The 19,847-nt window shown below is 44.6% G+C and overlaps 1 protein-coding gene across 1 annotated transcript; it reads right to left on the reverse strand.

Annotated features, from left to right (window-relative positions):
- Positions 1-1,859: 1,859 nt before the first annotated feature.
- LOC133553852 (serine/threonine-protein kinase 35-like) lies at positions 1,860-19,847 on the reverse strand. The gene is made up of 2 exons (XM_061902193.1): positions 18,896-19,847; positions 1,860-2,636 (listed from the first exon to the last, which is right to left on the reverse strand). Exons 1-2 carry the CDS (start codon positions 19,386-19,388, stop codon positions 1,900-1,902), a joined length of 1,230 nt encoding a protein of 409 aa, XP_061758177.1. The 5' UTR covers positions 19,389-19,847; the 3' UTR covers positions 1,860-1,899.

The raw sequence follows: 19,847 nt of genomic DNA on the forward strand, positions 1-19,847 counted from the left end.
TATGGAACATATTGACATGTGACATGTATGTAAGTATGGAACATATTGACATGTGACATGCATGTAAGTATGGAACATATTGACATGTGACATGCATGTAAGTATGGAACATATTGACATGTGACATGCATGTAAGTATGGAACATATTGACATGTGACATGCATGTAAGTATGGAACATATTGACATGTGACATGCATGTAAGTATGGAACATATTGACATGTGACATGCATGTAAGTATGGAACATATTGACATGTGACATGCATGTAAGTATGGAACATATTGACATGTGACATGCATGTAAGTATGGAACATATTGACATGTGACATGCATGTAAGTATGGAACATATTGACATGTGACATGCATGTAAGTATGGAACATATTGACATGTGACATGTATGTAAGTATGGAACATATTGACATGTGACATGCATGTAAGTATGGAACATATTGACATGTGACATGCATGTAAGTATGGAACATATTGACATGTGACATGCATGTAAGTATGGAACATATTGACATGTGACATGCATGTAAGTATGGAACATATTGACATGTGACATGCATGTAAGTATGGAACATATTGACATGTGACATGTATGTAAGTATGGAACATATTGACATGTGACATGCATGTAAGTATGGAACATATTGACATGTGACATGCATGTAAGTATGGAACATATTGACATGTGACATGCATGTAAGTATGGAACATATTGACATGTGACATGCATGTAAGTATGGAACATATTGACATGTGACATGCATGTAAGTATGGAACATATTGACATGTGACACGCATGTAAGTATGGAACATATTGACATGTGACACGCATGTAAGTATGGAACATATTGACATGTGACATGCATGTAAGTATGGAACATATTGACATGTGACATGCATGTAAGTATGGAACATATTGACATGTGACATGCATGTAAGTATGGAACATATTGACATGTGACATGCATGTAAGTATGGAACATATTGACATGTGACATGCGTGTAAGTATGGAACATATTGACATGTGACATGCGTGTAAGTATGGAACATATTGACATGTGACATGCATGTAAGTATGGAACATATTGACATGTGACATGCATGTAAGTATGGAACATATTGACATGTGACATGCGTGTAAGTATGGAACATATTGACATGTGACATGCGTGTAAGTATGGAACATATTGACATGTGACATGCATGTAAGTATGGAACATATTGACATGTGACACGCATGTAAGTATGGAACATATTGACATGTGACATGCATGTAAGTATGGAACATATTGACATGTGACATGCATGTAAGTATGGAACATATTGACATGTGACACGCATGTAAGTATGGAACATATTGACATGTGACATGCATGTAAGTATGGAACATATTGACATGTGACATGCATGTAAGTATGGAACATATTGACATGTGACATGCATGTAAGTATGGAACATATTGACATGTGACATGCATGAGAATAAAAGTCCTGGTCACATGTTCTGTGTCATCGAGCCTCCATGGCAGGTGACCATGTATGCTCTTATCATTAATATTATTATTATTATTATTGTTATGTTTACTAGACGTTCAAGGAAGTGATTTCCTCTCTGCGGGCGTGCGAGCTCAATGAAAGCTGTCTTTCTTTCAAAGTAGATTCCAAAGATTAGTGCTGGCTGACTGGCCGCCAAAAGAAGGTTCGAACTCTGACTAAGGATGTTCTCCTCTCTGCTCACCAGGTAAGAAGCAGGTAAGAGAAGGTAAGACACAGGTGATAGAAAGTAAGTAAGAAGTAGTGACATGGCCTTGAAATATCATGGCTCAGCCCTAAGCAAGAAGCAGGAAGTCCACCTTACCTGGAAAAGGAGGAGGAGGGGGGGGGGGTCACGCGGCACAGGTGACCCGCTCCATCAGCACCTCCAGCTGGCAGGCGTCCGGTCTGTCCTGAGGGTTGAAGGCCAGCATGTCCTGGAGGAGATTCTTCACCCCGTCTGACATGGAGCTGCGGGCCCTCTGAGGGATGTGGAGGACCATCTTGGGGTTCTCCAGCAGGGCCTCGCCCACCGGCACGATCTCCGAGCCTTGTCGGATGTACGTGCCCAGCAGCTCGCGTTTGGACTCGGCGTCGATGAAGGTGATCCGCTCGACCATGGCCCAGATGATGATGCCCAGAGCAAAGATGTCCGCCTTGGCCGTGTAGTGGCCCTCCCACACCTCAGGGGCCATGAAGAAGTCCGAGCCACAGGCCGAGGACAACCACAACTTGTTGATGTTGACCATGGAGTCCTGGTTGCTGCCCCTGCCTGACGACTGCACTTCCTCACTGTTCTTAGAACTCAGGCCAGCGCACACCTTACTGAGGCCAAAGTCCGCCACTTTGACAACAGGTGCACCGGACTTCTGGGAGATGAGGATGTTGTCGGGCTTCAAGTCCCGGTGGACAATCTTGTTCCTGTGCAGGAAAGCCACGGCGCTGGTCAGCTGCCGCATGAAACTCCTGTTGGTCTGGGGGTCAGGCCGCCGCGACAGGATGTACTGGTTGAGGTCGCCCCCTTCGCAGAACTCCATGACGAACCACAGGTAGCAGGGCTGCTCCTCTGGGTGACCCAGAATGCGCTCACCTGCAGACACACATCGGTTGTGACTTCTCAGGCCCAGCAAGTCCTGACAATCCAACACATCAGCAGAAGTGGATCCAGTTTCTTACTAATACTTGAATACATGTTGATAGTCCACCTCACCCTGACTGCTACACACACACTGACTGGTATACACACATAATACACACTGACTGGTATACACACATAATACACACTGACTGGTATACACACATAATACATACTGACTGGTATACACACATAATACATACTGACTGCTACACACACAATACACACTGCCTGGTATACACACAAAATACACACTGCCTGCTATACACACATAATACACACTGACTGGTATACACACATAATACACACTGACTGGTATACACACATAATACACACTGACTGGTATACACACATAATACACACTGACTGGCATACACACATAATACACACTGACTGGTATACACACATTACACACACCGACTGGTATACACACATAATACACACTGACTGGTACACACACATAATACACACTGACTGGTATACACACATAATACACACTGCCTGGTATACACACACATAATGCATACTGACTGGTATACACACATAATACATACTGACTGGTATACACACATAATACACACTGCCTGGTATACACACATAATACATACTGACTGGCATACACACATAATACACACTGACTGGTATACACACATAATACACACTGACTGGTATACACACATAATACACACTGACTGGTATACACACATAATACATACTGACTGGCATACACACATAATACACACTGACTGATATACACACATAATACACACTGACTGGTATACACACATAATACACACTGACTGCTATACACACATAATACATACTGACTGGTATACACACATAATACACACTGACTGGTATACACATAATACACACTGACTGGTATACACACATAATACATACTGACTGGTATACACATAACACACTGACAGGTATACACACATAATACACACTGCCTGGTATACACATACAATGGTATACACACACACAATACACAGTTCCTGGTATACACATACAATGGTATACACACACACACACACACAATACACAGTGCCTGGTATACACACATAATACATACTGACTGGTATACACACATAATACATGCTGACTGGTATACACACATAATACACACTGACTGGTATACACACATAATACATACTGACTGGTATACACACATAATACATGCTGACTGGTATACACACATAATACACACTGACTGGTATACACACATAATACACACTGACTGGTATACACACACACACACACAATACACAGTGCCTGGTATACACACATAATACATACTGACTGGTATACACACATAATACATGCTGACTGGTATACACACATAATACACACTGACTGGTATACACACATAATACATACTGACTGGTATACACACATAATACATGCTGACTGGTATACACACATAATACACACTGACTGGTATACACACATAATACACACTGACTGGTATACACACACACACACACAATACACAGTGCCTGGTATACACAAGCTATGGAGATGATATCAGTAGAAAAAATGCATTTAGTTAAGATATCATAATGAGAGACATATTGGAATATAGTCTCCATTATTTCAATGTAAGTATTAAACAAACCTAAAATCTCACTGACGGCGTGGCGCAGTGGAAGAGTGGCCATTCGCAACCCAAGGGTCCCTGGTTCAAACCCCACCTAGTACCAACTTTGTCATGTCCGTTGTGTCCTGAGCAAGACACTTCACCCTTGCTCCTGATGGGTGCTGGTTAGCGCCTTGCATGGCAGCTCCCTCCATCAGTGTGTGAATGTGTGTGTGAATGTGTGTGTGAATGTGTGTGTGAATGTGTGTGTGTGAATGTGTGTGTGAATGTGTGTGTGTGAATGTGTGTGTGAATGTGTGTGTGTGAATGTGTGTGTGAATGTGTGCGTGAAAGTGTGTGTGAATGTGTGTGTGAATGTGTGTGTGAATGTGTGTGTGAAAGTGTGTGTGAATGTGTGTGTGAATGTGTGTGTGAATGTGTGTGTGAATGTGTGTGTGAAAGTGTGTGTGAATGTGTGTGTGAATGTGTGTGTGAATGTGTGTGTGTGAATGTGTGTGTGAATGTGTGTGTGAATGTGTGTGTGAATGTGTGTGTGAATGTGTGTGTGAAAGTGTGTGTGAATGTGTGTGTGAATGTGTGTGTGAAAGTGTGTGTGAATGTGTGTGTGAATGTGTGTGTGAATGTGTGTGTGTGAATGTGTGTGTGAATGTGTGTGTGAATGTGTGTGTGAATGTGTGTGTGAATGTGTGTGTGAATGTGTGTGTGAAAGTGTGTGTGAATGTGTGTGTGAATGTGTGTGTGAATGTGGAAGTAGTGTCAAAGTGCTTTGAAGGTAGAGACGTGCTACACAAGTACAACCCATTTATCATTTATTTCTAACTTAGTGTTGTGCTGCAGGTAAATATTGGAAGCCATGTTTGTTTAGCAAGCATCACCTGGCACAGCTCACCTGGCCTCACAGGTGCATTCAAACAAGGATGTTTTAAGGGATATTTTTTAGGATTTCTCCTGATTCCTCGTTTCAGCAGAACAATTATCTGTCCGATATTTATCATGTATTGTGGATTTCAAAAGAATTCAACTGGCTTTGGAATTGAAATAAATCCAAATGGCCGCCACTTTATTCAGGGTGTGGCCCTCAGGTAGTCTGGACTTCATTCATGTTGACCTTCAGAACTTCATGTTGACCTTCAGAACTCCAAAGAAGTTTAAGGTCATGTCACAGTTGTCTTCTAAACGCTGCTTTGGAAGGAAGGATTACTACAATTATTTGCCACGCACAGAAATATCTAATCTTGACTTGTTTTCAAGTGTGGTCCCTGGGACTTGGACTTGGACTTGGACTTGGAAGTAATACAAATTGTAAAAATACGTCATGTATAAAACAAAATTGTCACTGCTAAAATCTCTGGATCAACTTTAGAGCTGTTTTAGTCACTAACTGACTAAAACACCACCTGTTGTAGTCAGATCAATGTGTCAGCACCATCTGTAGTCAGTTCACAACACCACCTGTTGTAGTCAGATCAATGTGTCAGCACCATCTCTAGTCAGTTCACAACACCACCTGTTGTAGTCAGATCAATGTGTCAGCACCATCTCTAGTCAGTTCACAACACCACCTGTTGTAGTCAGATCAATGTGTCAGCACCATCTGTAGTCAGTTCACAACACCACCTGTTGTAGTCAGATCAATGTGTCAGCACCATCTGTAGTCAGTTCACAACACCACCTGTTGTAGTCAGATCAATGTGTCAGCACCATCTCTAGTCAGTTCACAACACCACCTGTTGTAGTCAGATCAATGTGTCAGCACCATCTGTAGTCAGTTCACAACACCACCTGTTGTAGTCAGATCAATGTGTCAGCACCATCTCTAGTCAGTTCACAACACCACCTGTTGTAGTCAGATCAATGTGTCAGCACCATCTGTAGTCAGTTCACAACACCACCTGTTGTAGTCAGATCAATGTGTCAGCACCATCTGTAGTCAGTTCACAACACCACCTGTTGTAGTCAGATCAATGTGTCAGCACCATCTGTAGTCAGTTCACAACACCACCTGTTGTAGTCAGATCAATGTGTCAGCACCATCTGTAGTCAGTTCACAACACCACCTGTTGTAGTCAGATCAATGTGTCAGCACCATCTGTAGTCAGTTCACAACACCACCTGTTGTAGTCAGATCAATGTGTCAGCACCATCTGTAGTCAGTTCACAACACCACCTGTTGTAGTCAGATCAATGTGTCAGCACCATCTCTAGTCAGTTCACAACACCACCTGTTGTAGTCAGATCAATGTGTCAGCACCATCTCTAGTCAGTTCACAACACCACCTGTTGTAGTCAGATCAATGTGTCAGCACCATCTGTAGTCAGTTCACAACACCACCTGTTGTAGTCAGATCAATGTGTCAGCACCATCTCTAGTCAGTTCACAACACCACCTGTTGTAGTCAGATCAATGTGTCAGCACCATCTCTAGTCAGTTCACAACACCACCTGTTGTAGTCAGATCAATGTGTCAGCACCATCTCTAGTCAGTTCACAACACCACCTGTTGTAGTCAGATCAATGTGTCAGCACCATCTCTAGTCAGTTCACAACACCACCTGTTGTAGTCAGATCAATGTGTCAGCACCATCTGTAGTCAGTTCACAACACCACCTGTTGTAGTCAGATCAATGTGTCAGCACCATCTCTAGTCAGTTCACAACACCACCTGTTGTAGTCAGATCAATGTGTCAGCACCATCTCTAGTCAGTTCACAACACCACCTGTTGTAGTCAGCTCAATGTGTCAGCACCATCTCTAGTCAGTTCACAACACCACCTGTTGTAGTCAGATCAATGTGTCAGCACCATCTCTAGTCAGTTCACAACACCACCTGTTGTAGTCAGATCAATGTGTCAGCACCATCTGTAGTCAGTTCACAACACCACCTGTTGTAGTCAGATCAATGTGTCAGCACCATCTCTAGTCAGTTCACAACACCACCTGTTGTAGTCAGATCAATGTGTCAGCACCATCTCTAGTCAGTTCACAACACCACCTGTTGTAGTCGGATCAATGTGTCAGCACCATCTCTAGTCAGTTCACAACACCACCTGTTGTAGTCGGATCAATGTGTCAGCACCATCTCTAGTCAGTTCACAACACCACCTGTTGTAGTCAGATCAATGTGTCAGCACCATCTCTAGTCAGTTCACAACACCACCTGTTGTAGTCAGATCAATGTGTCAGCACCATCTCTAGTCAGTTCACAACACCACCTGTTGTAGTCAGATCAATGTGTCAGCACCATCTCTAGTCAGTTCACAACACCACCTGTTGTAGTCAGATCAATGTGTCAGCACCATCTCTAGTCAGTTCACAACACCACCTGTTGTAGTCAGATCAATGTGTCAGCACCATCTCTAGTCAGTTCACAACACCACCTGTTGTAGTCAGATCAATGTGTCAGCACCATCTGTAGTCAGTTCACAACACCACCTGTTGTAGTCAGATCAATGTGTCAGCACCATCTCTAGTCAGTTCACAACACCACCTGTTGTAGTCAGATCAATGTGTCAGCACCATCTCTAGTCAGTTCACAACACCACCTGTTGTAGTCAGATCAATGTGTCAGCACCATCTCTAGTCAGTTCACAACACCGCCTGTTGTAGTCAGATCAATGTGTCAGCACCATCTCTAGTCAGTTCACAACACCGCCTGTTGTAGTCAGATCAATGTGTCAGCACCATCTCTAGTCAGTTCACAGCACCACCTGTTGTAGTCAGATCAATGTGTCAGCACCATCTGTAGTCAGTTCACAACACCACCTGTTGTAGTCAGATCAATGTGTCAGCACCATCTGTAGTCAGTTCACAACACCACCTGTTGTAGTCAGATCAATGTGTCAGCACCATCTGTAGTCAGTTCACAACACCACCTGTTGTAGTCAGATCAATGTGTCAGCACCATCTCTAGTCAGTTCACAACACCGCCTGTTGTAGTCAGATCAATGTGTCAGCACCATCTCTAGTCAGTTCACAACACCACCTGTTGTAGTCAGATCAATGTGTCAGCACCATCTGTAGTCAGTTCACAACACCACCTGTTGTAGTCAGATCAATGTGTCAGCACCATCTGTAGTCAGTTCACAACACCACCTGTTGTAGTCAGATCAATGTGTCAGCACCATCTGTAGTCAGTTCACAACACCACCTGTTGTAGTCAGATCAATGTGTCAGCACCATCTCTAGTCAGTTCACAACACCACCTGTTGTAGTCGGATCAATGTGTCAGCACCATCTGTAGTCAGTTCACAACACCACCTGTTGTAGTCAGATCAATGTGTCAGCACCATCTGTAGTCAGTTCACAACACCACCTGTTGTAGTCAGATCAATGTGTCAGCACCATCTGTAGTCAGTTCACAACACCACCTGTTGTAGTCAGATCAATGTGTCAGCACCATCTGTAGTCAGTTCACAACACCACCTGTTGTAGTCAGTTCAATGTGTCAGCACCATCTCTAGTCAGTTCACAACACCACCTGTTGTAGTCAGATCAATGTGTCAGCACCATCTGTAGTCAGTTCACAACACCACCTGTTGTAGTCAGATCAATGTGTCAGCACCATCTGTAGTCAGTTCACAACACCACCTGTTGTAGTCAGATCAATGTGTCAGCACCATCTGTAGTCAGTTCACAACACCACCTGTTGTAGTCAGATCAATGTGTCAGCACCATCTCTAGTCAGTTCACAACACCACCTGTTGTAGTCAGATCAATGTGTCAGCACCATCTCTAGTCAGTTCACAACACCACCTGTTGTAGTCAGCTCAATGTGTCAGCACCATCTCTAGTCAGTTCACAACACCACCTGTTGTAGTCAGATCAATGTGTCAGCACCATCTCTAGTCAGTTCACAACACCACCTGTTGTAGTCAGATCAATGTGTCAGCACCATCTGTAGTCAGTTCACAACACCACCTGTTGTAGTCAGATCAATGTGTCAGCACCATCTGTAGTCAGTTCACAACACCACCTGTTGTAGTCAGATCAATGTGTCAGCACCATCTCTAGTCAGTTCACAACACCACCTGTTGTAGTCGGATCAATGTGTCAGCACCATCTCTAGTCAGTTCACAACACCACCTGTTGTAGTCGGATCAATGTGTCAGCACCATCTCTAGTCAGTTCACAACACCACCTGTTGTAGTCAGATCAATGTGTCAGCACCATCTCTAGTCAGTTCACAACACCACCTGTTGTAGTCAGATCAATGTGTCAGCACCATCTCTAGTCAGTTCACAACACCACCTGTTGTAGTCAGATCAATGTGTCAGCACCATCTCTAGTCAGTTCACAACACCACCTGTTGTAGTCAGATCAATGTGTCAGCACCATCTCTAGTCAGTTCACAACACCACCTGTTGTAGTCAGATCAATGTGTCAGCACCATCTCTAGTCAGTTCACAACACCACCTGTTGTAGTCAGATCAATGTGTCAGCACCATCTGTAGTCAGTTCACAACACCACCTGTTGTAGTCAGATCAATGTGTCAGCACCATCTCTAGTCAGTTCACAACACCACCTGTTGTAGTCAGATCAATGTGTCAGCACCATCTCTAGTCAGTTCACAACACCACCTGTTGTAGTCAGATCAATGTGTCAGCACCATCTCTAGTCAGTTCACAACACCGCCTGTTGTAGTCAGATCAATGTGTCAGCACCATCTCTAGTCAGTTCACAACACCGCCTGTTGTAGTCAGATCAATGTGTCAGCACCATCTCTAGTCAGTTCACAGCACCACCTGTTGTAGTCAGATCAATGTGTCAGCACCATCTGTAGTCAGTTCACAACACCACCTGTTGTAGTCAGATCAATGTGTCAGCACCATCTGTAGTCAGTTCACAACACCACCTGTTGTAGTCAGATCAATGTGTCAGCACCATCTGTAGTCAGTTCACAACACCACCTGTTGTAGTCAGATCAATGTGTCAGCACCATCTCTAGTCAGTTCACAACACCGCCTGTTGTAGTCAGATCAATGTGTCAGCACCATCTCTAGTCAGTTCACAACACCACCTGTTGTAGTCAGATCAATGTGTCAGCACCATCTGTAGTCAGTTCACAACACCACCTGTTGTAGTCAGATCAATGTGTCAGCACCATCTGTAGTCAGTTCACAACACCACCTGTTGTAGTCAGATCAATGTGTCAGCACCATCTGTAGTCAGTTCACAACACCACCTGTTGTAGTCAGATCAATGTGTCAGCACCATCTCTAGTCAGTTCACAACACCACCTGTTGTAGTCGGATCAATGTGTCAGCACCATCTGTAGTCAGTTCACAACACCACCTGTTGTAGTCAGATCAATGTGTCAGCACCATCTGTAGTCAGTTCACAACACCACCTGTTGTAGTCAGATCAATGTGTCAGCACCATCTGTAGTCAGTTCACAACACCACCTGTTGTAGTCAGATCAATGTGTCAGCACCATCTGTAGTCAGTTCACAACACCACCTGTTGTAGTCAGTTCAATGTGTCAGCACCATCTCTAGTCAGTTCACAACACCACCTGTTGTAGTCAGATCAATGTGTCAGCACCATCTGTAGTCAGTTCACAACACCACCTGTTGTAGTCAGATCAATGTGTCAGCACCATCTGTAGTCAGTTCACAACACCACCTGTTGTAGTCAGATCAATGTGTCAGCACCATCTGTAGTCAGTTCACAACACCACCTGTTGTAGTCAGATCAATGTGTCAGCACCATCTGTAGTCAGTTCACAACACCACCTGTTGTAGTCAGATCAATGTGTCAGCACCATCTCTAGTCAGTTCACAACACCACCTGTTGTAGTCAGATCAATGTGTCAGCACCATCTGTAGTCAGTTCACAACACCACCTGTTGTAGTCAGATCAATGTGTCAGCACCATCTCTAGTCAGTTCACAACACCACCTGTTGTAGTCAGATCAATGTGTCAGCACCATCTGTAGTCAGTTCACAACACCACCTGTTGTAGTCAGATCAATGTGTCAGCACCATCTGTAGTCAGTTCACAACACCACCTGTTGTAGTCAGATCAATGTGTCAGCACCATCTGTAGTCAGTTCACAACACCACCTGTTGTAGTCAGATCAATGTGTCAGCACCATCTGTAGTCAGTTCACAACACCACCTGTTGTAGTCAGATCAATGTGTCAGCACCATCTGTAGTCAGTTCACAACACCACCTGTTGTAGTCAGATCAATGTGTCAGCACCATCTGTAGTCAGTTCACAACACCACCTGTTGTAGTCAGATCAATGTGTCAGCACCATCTCTAGTCAGTTCACAACACCACCTGTTGTAGTCAGATCAATGTGTCAGCACCATCTCTAGTCAGTTCACAACACCACCTGTTGTAGTCAGATCAATGTGTCAGCACCATCTCTAGTCAGTTCACAACACCACCTGTTGTAGTCAGATCAATGTGTCAGCACCATCTCTAGTCAGTTCACAACACCACCTGTTGTAGTCAGATCAATGTGTCAGCACCATCTCTAGTCAGTTCACAACACCACCTGTTGTAGTCAGATCAATGTGTCAGCACCATCTCTAGTCAGTTCACAACACCACCTGTTGTAGTCAGATCAATGTGTCAGCACCATCTGTAGTCAGTTCACAACACCACCTGTTGTAGTCAGATCAATGTGTCAGCACCATCTCTAGTCAGTTCACAACACCACCTGTTGTAGTCAGATCAATGTGTCAGCACCATCTCTAGTCAGTTCACAACACCACCTGTTGTAGTCAGATCAATGTGTCAGCACCACCTCTAGTCAGTTCACAACACCACCTGTTGTAGTCAGATCAATGTGTCAGCACCATCTCTAGTCAGTTCACAACACCACCTGTTGTAGTCAGATCAATGTGTCAGCACCATCTGTAGTCAGTTCACAACACCACCTGTTGTAGTCAGATCAATGTGTCAGCACCATCTGTAGTCAACAACATTTGGTTCTGCTAGAAAAGTCTCCATGATGAGCAAACACTTGGCTATCAAAAAGGTGAAATGCAAAGTATTGCTGTAGTTAATAGTTTAGTGGTGTAGTTAATAGTTGAGTGGTGTGTTAAATGATTCCCGGGCGCGGCACCACTGCTGCCCACTGCTCCCCTCACCTCCCAGGTGGTTGACAAGCTGATGGGTTAATTGCAGAGGACACATTCCACCACACCTGGTGTGTGTGTGACTATCATTGCTACTTTGACTTAACTTAACTTTAATAGTTGAGTGGTGTAGTTGAGTGGGTGAGTGATGTAGTTGGGTGGTGTGGTTGAGTGGTGTAGTTAGAGTACCAATGATTGTCCCACACATTCTAGATGTAGGTGGTGTAGTTGAGTGGTGTAGTTAGAGTACCAATGATTGTCCCACACATACCAGATGTAGGTGGTGTAGTTGAGTGGTGTAGTTAGAGTACCAATGATTGTCCCACACATACTAGATGTAGGTGGTGTAGTTGAGTGGTGTAGTTAGAGTACCAATGATTGTCCCACACATACTAGATGTAGGTGGTGTAGTTGAGTGGTGTAGTTAGAGTAGCAATGATGGTCCCACACATACTAGATGTAGGTGGTGTAGTTGAGTGGTGTAGTTAGAGTACCAATGATTGTCCCACACATAGTAGATGTAGGTGGTGTAGTTGAGTGGTGTAGTTAGAGTACCAATGATTGTCCCACACATAGTAGATGTAGGTGGTGTAGTTGAGGGGTGTAGTTAGAGTACCAATGATTGTCCCACACATACTAGATGTAGGTGGTGTAGTTGAGTGGTGTAGTTAGAGTACCAATGATTGTCCCACACATACTAGATGTAGGTGGTGTAGTTGAGTGGTGTAGTTAGAGTAGCAATGATGGTCCCACACATACTAGATGTAGGTGGTGTAGTTGAGTGGTGTAGTTAGAGTACCAATGATTGTCCCACACATAGTAGATGTAGGTGGTGTAGTTGAGTGGTGTAGTTAGAGTACCAATGATTGTCCCACACATACTAGATGTAGGTGGTGTAGTTGAGTGGTGTAGTTAGAGTACCAATGATTGTCCCACACATAGTAGATGTAGGTGGTGTAGTTGAGTGGTGTAGTTAGAGTACCAATGATGGTCCCACACATACTAGATGTAGGTGGTGTAGTTGAGTGGTGTAGTTAGAGTACCAATGATTGTCCCACACATACTAGATGTAGGTGGTGTAGTTGAGTGGTGTAGTTAGAGTAGCAATGATGGTCCCACACATACTAGATGTAGGTGGTGTAGTTGAGTGGTGTAGTTAGAGTAGCAATGATGGTCCCACACATACTAGATGTAGGTGGTGTAGTTGAGTGGTGTAGTTAGAGTACCAATGATTGTCCCACACATAGTAGATGTAGGTGGTGTAGTTGAGTGGTGTAGTTAGAGTACCAATGATTGTCCCACACATAGTAGATGTAGGTGGTGTAGTTGAGGGGTGTAGTTAGAGTACCAATGATTGTCCCACACATACTAGATGTAGGTGGTGTAGTTGAGTGGTGTAGTTAGAGTACCAATGATGGTCCCACACATACTAGATGTAGGTGGTGTAGTTGAGTGGTGTAGTTAGAGTACCAATGATGGTCCCACACATACTAGATGTAGGTGGTGTAGTTGAGTGGTGTAGTTAGAGTACCAATGATGGTCCCACACATACTAGATGTAGGTGGTGTAGTTGAGTGGTGTAGTTAGAGTACCAATGATTGTCCCACACATACTAGATGTAGGTGGTGTAGTTGAGTGGTGTAGTTAGAGTACCAATGATTGTCCCACACATACTAGATGTAGGTGGTGTAGTTGAGTGGTGTAGTTAGAGTACCAATGATTGTCCCACACATACTAGATGTAGGTGGTGTAGTTGAGTGGTGTAGTTAGAGTACCAATGATGGTCCCACACATACTATATGTAGGTGGTGTAGTTGAGGGGTGTAGTTAGAGTACCAATGATGGTCCCACACATACTAGATGTAGGTGGTGTAGTTGAGTGGTGTAGTTAGAGTACCAATGATTGTCCCACACATACTAGATGTAGGTGGTGTAGTTGAGTGGTGTAGTTAGAGTACCAATGATGGTCCCACACATACTATATGTAGGTGGTGTAGTTGAGGGGTGTAGTTAGAGTACCAATGATGGTCCCACACATACTAGATGTAGGTGGTGTAGTTGAGTGGTGTAGTTAGAGTACCAATGATGGTCCCACACATACTAGATGTAGGTGGTGTAGTTGAGTGGTGTAGTTAGAGTACCAATGATTGTCCCACACATACTAGATGTAGGTGGTGTAGTTGAGTGGTGTAGTTAGAGTACCAATGATTGTCCCACACATACTAGATGTAGGTGGTGTAGTTGAGTGGTGTAGTTAGAGTACCAATGATGGTCCCACACATACTATATGTAGGTGGTGTAGTTGAGGGGTGTAGTTAGAGTACCAATGATTGTCCCACACATAGTAGATGTAGGTGGTGTAGTTGAGGGGTGTAGTTAGAGTACCAATGATTGTCCCACACATACTAGATGTAGGTGGTGTAGTTGAGTGGTGTAGTTAGAGTACCAATGATTGTCCCACACATACTAGATGTAGGTGGTGTAGTTGAGTGGTGTAGTTAGAGTAGCAATGATGGTCCCACACATACTAGATGTAGGTGGTGTAGTTGAGTGGTGTAGTTAGAGTACCAATGATTGTCCCACACATAGTAGATGTAGGTGGTGTAGTTGAGTGGTGTAGTTAGAGTACCAATGATTGTCCCACACATACTAGATGTAGGTGGTGTAGTTGAGTGGTGTAGTTAGAGTACCAATGATTGTCCCACACATAGTAGATGTAGGTGGTGTAGTTGAGTGGTGTAGTTAGAGTACCAATGATGGTCCCACACATACTAGATGTAGGTGGTGTAGTTGAGTGGTGTAGTTAGAGTACCAATGATTGTCCCACACATACTAGATGTAGGTGGTGTAGTTGAGTGGTGTAGTTAGAGTAGCAATGATGGTCCCACACATACTAGATGTAGGTGGTGTAGTTGAGTGGTGTAGTTAGAGTAGCAATGATGGTCCCACACATACTAGATGTAGGTGGTGTAGTTGAGTGGTGTAGTTAGAGTACCAATGATTGTCCCACACATAGTAGATGTAGGTGGTGTAGTTGAGTGGTGTAGTTAGAGTACCAATGATTGTCCCACACATAGTAGATGTAGGTGGTGTAGTTGAGGGGTGTAGTTAGAGTACCAATGATTGTCCCACACATACTAGATGTAGGTGGTGTAGTTGAGTGGTGTAGTTAGAGTACCAATGATGGTCCCACACATACTAGATGTAGGTGGTGTAGTTGAGTGGTGTAGTTAGAGTACCAATGATGGTCCCACACATACTAGATGTAGGTGGTGTAGTTGAGTGGTGTAGTTAGAGTACCAATGATGGTCCCACACATACTAGATGTAGGTGGTGTAGTTGAGTGGTGTAGTTAGAGTACCAATGATGGTCCCACACATACTATATGTAGGTGGTGTAGTTGAGGGGTGTAGTTAGAGTACCAATGATTGTCCCACACATAGTAGATGTAGGTGGTGTAGTTGAGGGGTGTAGTTAGAGTACCAATGATTGTCCCACACATACTAGATGTAGGTGGTGTAGTTGAGTGGTGTAGTTAGAGTACCAATGATTGTCCCACACATACTAGATGTAGGTGGTGTAGTTGAGTGGTGTAGTTAGAGTAGCAATGATGGTCCCACACATACTAGATGTAGGTGGTGTAGTTGAGTGGTGTAGTTAGAGTACCAATGATTGTCCCACACATAGTAGATGTAGGTGGTGTAGTTGAGTGGTGTAGTTAGAGTACCAATGATTGTCCCACACATACTAGATGTAGGTGGTGTAGTTGAGTGGTGTAGTTAGAGTACCAATGATTGTCCCACACATAGTAGATGTAGGTGGTGTAGTTGAGTGGTGTAGTTAGAGTACCAATGATGGTCCCACACATACTAGATGTAGGTGGTGTAGTTGAGTGGTGTAGTTAGAGTACCAATGATTGTCCCACACATACTAGATGTAGGTGGTGTAGTTGAGTGGTGTAGTTAGAGTAGCAATGATGGTCCCACACATACTAGATGTAGGTGGTGTAGTTGAGTGGTGTAGTTAGAGTAGCAATGATGGTCCCACACATACTAGATGTAGGTGGTGTAGTTGAGTGGTGTAGTTAGAGTACCAATGATTGTCCCACACATAGTAGATGTAGGTGGTGTAGTTGAGTGGTGTAGTTAGAGTACCAATGATTGTCCCACACATAGTAGATGTAGGTGGTGTAGTTGAGGGGTGTAGTTAGAGTACCAATGATTGTCCCACACATACTAGATGTAGGTGGTGTAGTTGAGTGGTGTAGTTAGAGTACCAATGATGGTCCCACACATACTAGATGTAGGTGGTGTAGTTGAGTGGTGTAGTTAGAGTACCAATGATGGTCCCACACATACTAGATGTAGGTGGTGTAGTTGAGTGGTGTAGTTAGAGTACCAATGATGGTCCCACACATACTAGATGTAGGTGGTGTAGTTGAGTGGTGTAGTTAGAGTACCAATGATTGTCCCACACATACTAGATGTAGGTGGTGTAGTTGAGTGGTGTAGTTAGAGTACCAATGATTGTCCCACACATACTAGATGTAGGTGGTGTAGTTGAGTGGTGTAGTTAGAGTACCAATGATTGTCCCACACATACTAGATGTAGGTGGTGTAGTTGAGTGGTGTAGTTAGAGTACCAATGATGGTCCCACACATACTATATGTAGGTGGTGTAGTTGAGGGGTGTAGTTAGAGTACCAATGATGGTCCCACACATACTAGATGTAGGTGGTGTAGTTGAGTGGTGTAGTTAGAGTACCAATGATTGTCCCACACATACTAGATGTAGGTGGTGTAGTTGAGTGGTGTAGTTAGAGTACCAATGATGGTCCCACACATACTATATGTAGGTGGTGTAGTTGAGGGGTGTAGTTAGAGTACCAATGATGGTCCCACACATACTAGATGTAGGTGGTGTAGTTGAGTGGTGTAGTTAGAGTACCAATGATGGTCCCACACATACTAGATGTAGGTGGTGTAGTTGAGTGGTGTAGTTAGAGTACCAATGATTGTCCCACACATACTAGATGTAGGTGGTGTAGTTGAGTGGTGTAGTTAGAGTACCAATGATTGTCCCACACATACTAGATGTAGGTGGTGTAGTTGAGTGGTGTAGTTAGAGTACCAATGATGGTCCCACACATACTATATGTAGGTGGTGTAGTTGAGGGGTGTAGTTAGAGTACCAATGATGGTCCCACACATACTAGATGTAGGTGGTGTAGTTGAGTGGTGTAGTTAGAGTACCAATGATTGTCCCACACATACTAGATGTAGGTGGTGTAGTTGAGTGGTGTAGTTAGAGTACCAATGATGGTCCCACACATACTATATGTAGGTGGTGTAGTTGAGGGGTGTAGTTAGAGTACCAATGATGGTCCCACACATACTAGATGTAGGTGGTGTAGTTGAGTGGTGTAGTTAGAGTACCAATGATTGTCCCACACATACTAGATGTAGGTGGTGTAGTTGAGTGGTGTAGTTAGAGTACCAATGATGGTCCCACACATACTATATGTAGGTGGTGTAGTTGAGGGGTGTAGTTAGAGTACCAATGATTGTCCCACACATACTAGATGTAGGTGGTGTAGTTGAGTGGTGTAGTTAGAGTACCAATGATTGTCCCACACATACTAGATGTAGGTGGTGTAGTTGAGTGGTGTAGTTAGAGTACCAATGATTGTCCCACACATACTAGATGTAGGTGGTGTAGTTGAGTGGTGTAGTTAGAGTACCAATGATGGTCCCACACATACTATATGTAGGTGGTGTAGTTGAGGGGTGTAGTTAGAGTACCAATGATTGTCCCACACATAGTAGATGTAGGTGGTGTAGTTAAAGTACCAATGATGGTCCCACACATAGTAGATGTAGGTGGTGTAGTTGAGTGGTGTAGTTAGAGTACCAATGATGGTCCCACACATAGATGTAGGTGGTGTAGTTAAAGTACCAATGATGGTCCCACACATAGTAGATGTAGGTGGTGTAGTTAGAGTACCAATGATGGTCCCACACATACTAGATGTAGGTGGTGTAGTTAGAGTAGCAATGATGGTCCCACACATAGATGTAGGTGGTGTAGTTAGAGTAGCAATGATGGTCCCACACATAGATGTAGGTGGTGTAGTTAGAGTAGCAATGATGGTCCCACACATAGATGTAGGTGGTGTAGTTAGAGTAGCAATGATGGTCCCACACATACTAGATGTAGGTGGTGTAGTTGAGGGGTGTAGTTAGAGTAGCAATGATGGTCCCACACATAGTAGATGTAGGTGGTGTAGTTGAGTGGTGTAGTTAAAGTACCAATGATGGTCCCACACATACTAGATGTAGGTGGTGTAGTTAGAGTACCAATGATGGTCCCACACATAGTAGATGTAGGTGGTGTAGTTGAGTGGTGTAGTTAGAGTAGCAATGATGGTCCCACACATAGTAGATGTAGGTGGTGTAGTTAAAGTACCAATGATGGTCCCACACATAGTAGATGTAGGTGGTGTAGTTTAAAAGGGCGGGTGTACCTTTGAGCGAGGTCTCCACCAGTCTCAGGTATTGTTTGGAGGTCTTGTTGCCATGGCTCATCTTCTGGGCCAGTCCGTTCCTCTGCAGGACGCACTCCTCCAGCTGGACCACGTTCTGGTGTCGGTTCTCCAGGCTGGTCAGGGCCCAGAACTCGGCCAAAGCCAGTTCCACCTTTTCCGGGGCGTCGCACTGGAGCCTCTTCACCGCCAAGCGGGCTCCGCTGGTCCGGGCCAGGGCCTCGTAGACCACCCCGTAGCTGCCCCGGCCCACCTCCCGGATCAAGGTGTAGCGGGGGGGCGAGGAGGACGAGGTGGGCCTACCTGTCCGCAGGAAGCTGACGGAGAAGCAGTAGTCCTGGTCCTGGTCCCGGTCCAGGTCCAGGTCCATGGGCTCCGGGTGCTTGTTATTGTCCTCCACCTTGAGGCAGCGGAGGACTTTGGCCACATGGCTCCGGCACACCTTCATCCCCGGTTTCCGCTCGCAAACCTCCATTTCTACAGCGAGATGCTTCTCATCTTTGACGAGGCAGGCATCGCTTGCTTGCCGTGTGGCCGCACTTGGTCGCGGGGACCCGGGAGACGGGAGACGGGAGACAGGAGACGGGAGCCGGGAGACAGGAGCAGAGGAGCAGAGGAGAGATTAAGAAGAGAAAGAGGAGCAGAGGACAGATTTGCGGCTGCAAAAAAACAAAATGTTCCAGCTCGCAGTCCGGAACAAGGGGCGTGGTTTCTTGCCTACGTAGGGGCTGGGGTGGACGCTGATTGGCTGACAGCCGAAGCTAGCGAGCAGTGATTCCGCTCCCACAAAAGAGGATTGTTTGGATTGAAAATGATAATAAAAGAGTACTTGGTGGGCGTCCTGACATCTGCTCACGCGTGGAAGTGGACACTCGTCCTCCGTCTTTCTGCTTCTCCTTCTTCGTCGTCATTCATGTCCGCGGCGGCGTGGGAA

This window comes from Nerophis ophidion, linkage group LG06, assembly GCF_033978795.1.
Source record: "Nerophis ophidion isolate RoL-2023_Sa linkage group LG06, RoL_Noph_v1.0, whole genome shotgun sequence".
Lineage (NCBI taxonomy): Eukaryota > Metazoa > Chordata > Actinopteri > Syngnathiformes > Syngnathidae > Nerophis > Nerophis ophidion.

Coding starts and splice junctions, on each gene's coding strand:
- LOC133553852 (XM_061902193.1), bottom strand. CDS start 19,388: ATGGAGGTTTGCGAGCGGAAACCGGGGATGAAGGTGTGCCGGAGCCAT. Junction 2,637..18,895: donor GGTGGAGACCTCGCTCAAAG/GTACACCCGCCC, acceptor GTGTGTCTGCAG/GTGAGCGCATTCTGGGTCAC.